The sequence below is a fragment of the Ostrea edulis genome, chromosome 7, assembly GCF_947568905.1.
Source record: "Ostrea edulis chromosome 7, xbOstEdul1.1, whole genome shotgun sequence".
Taxonomy (NCBI): domain Eukaryota; kingdom Metazoa; phylum Mollusca; class Bivalvia; order Ostreida; family Ostreidae; genus Ostrea; species Ostrea edulis.
This window is the reverse complement of record NC_079170.1, coordinates 22344098-22347671: the sequence shown is the minus strand read 5'-3', so window position 1 is coordinate 22347671 and position 3574 is coordinate 22344098. Positions and strand designations below refer to the sequence as shown.

General features: G+C 36.9%; 1 protein-coding gene across 1 annotated transcript; it reads right to left on the bottom strand.

Moving 5' to 3' along the window:
• Positions 1 to 298: 298 nt before the first annotated feature.
• On the bottom strand, positions 299 to 1191 carry LOC125656615 (craniofacial development protein 2-like). The gene has a single exon (XM_048887220.2). It carries the CDS (start codon positions 1189 to 1191, stop codon positions 373 to 375), a length of 819 nt encoding a protein of 272 aa, XP_048743177.2. The 3' UTR covers positions 299 to 372.
• Positions 1192 to 3574: the final 2383 nt, after the last annotated feature.

Below are 3574 nucleotides of genomic sequence, written 5' to 3'. Positions count from 1 at the left end.
AGGTGCATTCTTCTGTCTTTTCTTGCACTTCTTTTCACTTCTTTGTCTTTTTCTCTATATGAAATTTGCATTTGTTCTTGTAATCTGGTCGACTTTATGCTTATGATTTTTTTGTTTCAGTTTCTTCCTTTCACTTATTCTTTCCCATGTGTCTGATGTTAGCCATTCCTTATTCTTTTTTGTTCTATAACCCAAAGTTTTTACAGCTGTTTCAACATATGTTTCTTTGATGGTGTCCCACTTTCCTTGAATGTTATCTTGATCATCAGGGTTGTTTTCAAGTGCTTTAAATCTGTTTTTTAATTCCAGATTGAACGCCTTATTAATATTTGGAATTTTTAATTTATCTATGTCAAATTTCCTTTTCATTCCTTACTGTTGGTGATTTCTGCGTAGTTTCAGTTTGATAGTAGCTTTCAACAGGTAGTGGTCACCGTTGACATCCGCACCTCTGTATACTTTAACATCATATAATGATCTACGCCACTTATTGTTTATTATCATATGGTCGATCTGGTTTGTTGTTCTACCATCTGGAGATTTCCAAGTTAACTTATGTATATCCTTGTGGGGGAATATGGTCCCCCCTATCACCAGATTGTTGTTAAGGCAGAAGTCAATAAGGCGTTCTCCATTATCATTGCGTATTCCACAACCATGTTTGCCCATTGATCTTTCGCAGTCAGTGTTGTCAGCACCCACTTTTGCATTCAGATCGCCCATCATCAACAGCATGTCGTGCTGAGGAACCTTAGATACGACCATCTGAAGTTGTTCGTAGAAGTCATCTTTAATTTCTTCTTCCGCATCATTCGTTGGTGCATAGCACTGTATGATTGTAAGTTTACAGTACTTGGAGTTGAAACGTGCTCTAATTAAACGGTCATTGATTGGCTCCCACTCAAGTAGTGTTTTGATCTTTTCTTTGCTTATCATTATTCCCACTCCACTTTGATGTTTGTCATCATGTCCTGAATATAAGATGGTATGGCCACTGTTCACTCTCATCTTTCCTGATTTTAACCAAAGACATTCACTCACTCCTAGAATGTCAAGTCCACATATCTGCATTTCATCGGCAACCTGCGCTGTCTTTGATGTTTCAAACATTGTGCGAACATTCCATGCTCCAACACAAAGTTTTTCTTTTGGCCCTAAAAGACTCTTAATCATTCTCCTGGGAGATGTCATACCGCCTGTATTCTGGCTGGAATCTTCAGGGACAGAGTTATTTGCTATTTCACTTGTTTCAGTTTCTGTAACATAGAGGTTTTTTTACTGGGTAGGGTAGTTGGCCCGACGCCAAACCTCTACTCCGGTGGACTGGGTTTTCTTTCTGGGTTGTCCTTCCCATAGATGATTGCACTGCTAATGCTTACGAGTTCCTTCTACCCGGATTTTCTGTCTGGGTTTTCTCCCATAGCCTTTAACTTTCCCAAGCCATCTACAAGGCAGTAGAGCTATTTAACCCATAGCTGGGCCAAGGTTGGTGAGTGTAAGGGCATGTCCATACGCCGATGGGCCTACACACTGCACCTCTGAGGTCCTTGGTACTCCGAGATCCCATACAGTTCAGCCTGTGATTGTTAGACCGCAGTATCCATGCATTGCCACGAGGAGGCACTGTATGAGTCTTGGTAGTGTAGAGGCTTTGTACTGGCAAGGTAAGATTTATGCATTTTACTCACCCTTTCACCTACAAGTAGGCTAGCCAGCGGCAGCAGTAGATCTACAATTTTGATCTCCGCCACACTAGACGCATTTCACTACCCTGTGGTGAAACACCACCAACGCATGCTCAAGGTGTGTGCTTGTATTCATTTAAGGAATGGAGTTGACAGTGATCAATGTTATGGAAGTTCATGAAGAGCGAATCACAGTTAAGATGGTCAAAGCTGCCAACAGAAAAAAGTAAATATGTGCCTTGAATACTACATTGTACGCTTATTTATATTATCAGCTGTAATCACTTTTATGTACTACGTAAATGGTGATCATGTGACACACGAGTGCAAACATTGTGGAAAAAATGGATATTTTTTAAAGTAAAACAAAATATTGATTATCAAGATAAAAAGATTTCAACAGCCTCAAAATACCAGATTGTATATTCAAAAGTATGATATGTGATTTTTCATTCAAAATGTAAATAATTATCTTAATAAAATTTGTAGAAATATTGGATTATACAGCTTTAAAAGCACCACATACTTTTAAAATGTATTCAATAACTTCTTACATATTTATGATATCAATCATCGCGGTTTAGTCACCTGATATATTTTCATTCATGAAATTTGATAACGCATTTAATCAGTAATATAGTTTCCAAAAATTTGCAAGTTGTTATGAAAAATGAACAAACTATATCAAAACTATGTACAGATTTATCAGAACTAACTATATCAAAACTATGTACAGATTTATCCATGACAAACTATATCAAAACTATGTAGAGATTTATCAGGACAAACTATATCAAAACTATGTACAGATTTATCAGAACAAACTACATCAAAACTATACACAGATTTATCAGAACAATATCAAAACTATGTACAGATTTATCAGAACAAACTATATCAAAACTATGTACAGATTTATCAGGAATGTTTTTATTGGCTGGTAGGGTTCAGTATTGTTAACATTCAAAACGTCGAGAGAGAAAAAACTTAATACATTTTATCAATATTTTGTGGAGGGCCCTCGCCATCTCGTGTTGACTTTGATCGATGAAAGGTGAAGATAACGAACAGTGATCAATCTCATAACTCCTATAAGCAATACAAAATAGATAGTTGGGCAAACACGGACCCCTGGACACACCAGAGGTGGGATCCGGTCCCTAAGAGGAGTACTTATTCTCTGACGACCGGTCACACCCGCTGTGAGCCCTATATCTTGATCAGGTAAACGGAGTAATCCGTAGTCAAAATCAATGTGCCAAGAACGGTCTAATAATCGGTATGTAACACGTCAGACAGCACTGACCCAATGATAAGTTGTATTGGCAAACTAGATCGCTATAACGACAATAGAATTTGCGATATGCTAATTTTGAACGAGTCTGTTGAAACTCTTGCACCATCAACTTGTTTGTCAATAGCCTGCCTCGATTTAAACTTAACATTTTAACAAGTTCTTGCATATCAAATCAGTTGAGAGATATAAACACCATATGCAGGTAATATTGGAATGATGATACATAGAGATGGAAAATTGACGATAGAGAAGCTGAAATCATTCCGATTGTCATAAAGTTGAGTTGTTAGTTTCTATAATGGTTTCATGCATATATTTTTTTAAATACGACATGTATCTTCAAAGAGATCGAAAAAGTTTACTTTTAGTATCCAGCTACTAGAACTGGCAACAGAAAAACGATGGTTACTAGTAACCAGTAAAGTTTGCTACTAATAGCCAGCTACTAGTGACCAGCTTCTTACAGCGACAAAAACTATAGCCACTGATACTACCAGAAAATGGTTACTGGATTTGAATATAATTACTAGACCTACCAGGTTTATTATTATTTCATATCATAATATGCTTTGAAATTCAAAATATCATGCTT

Coding starts and splice junctions, on each gene's coding strand:
- LOC125656615 (XM_048887220.2), bottom strand. CDS start 1,191: ATGACATCTCCCAGGAGAATGATTAAGAGTCTTTTAGGGCCAAAAGAA.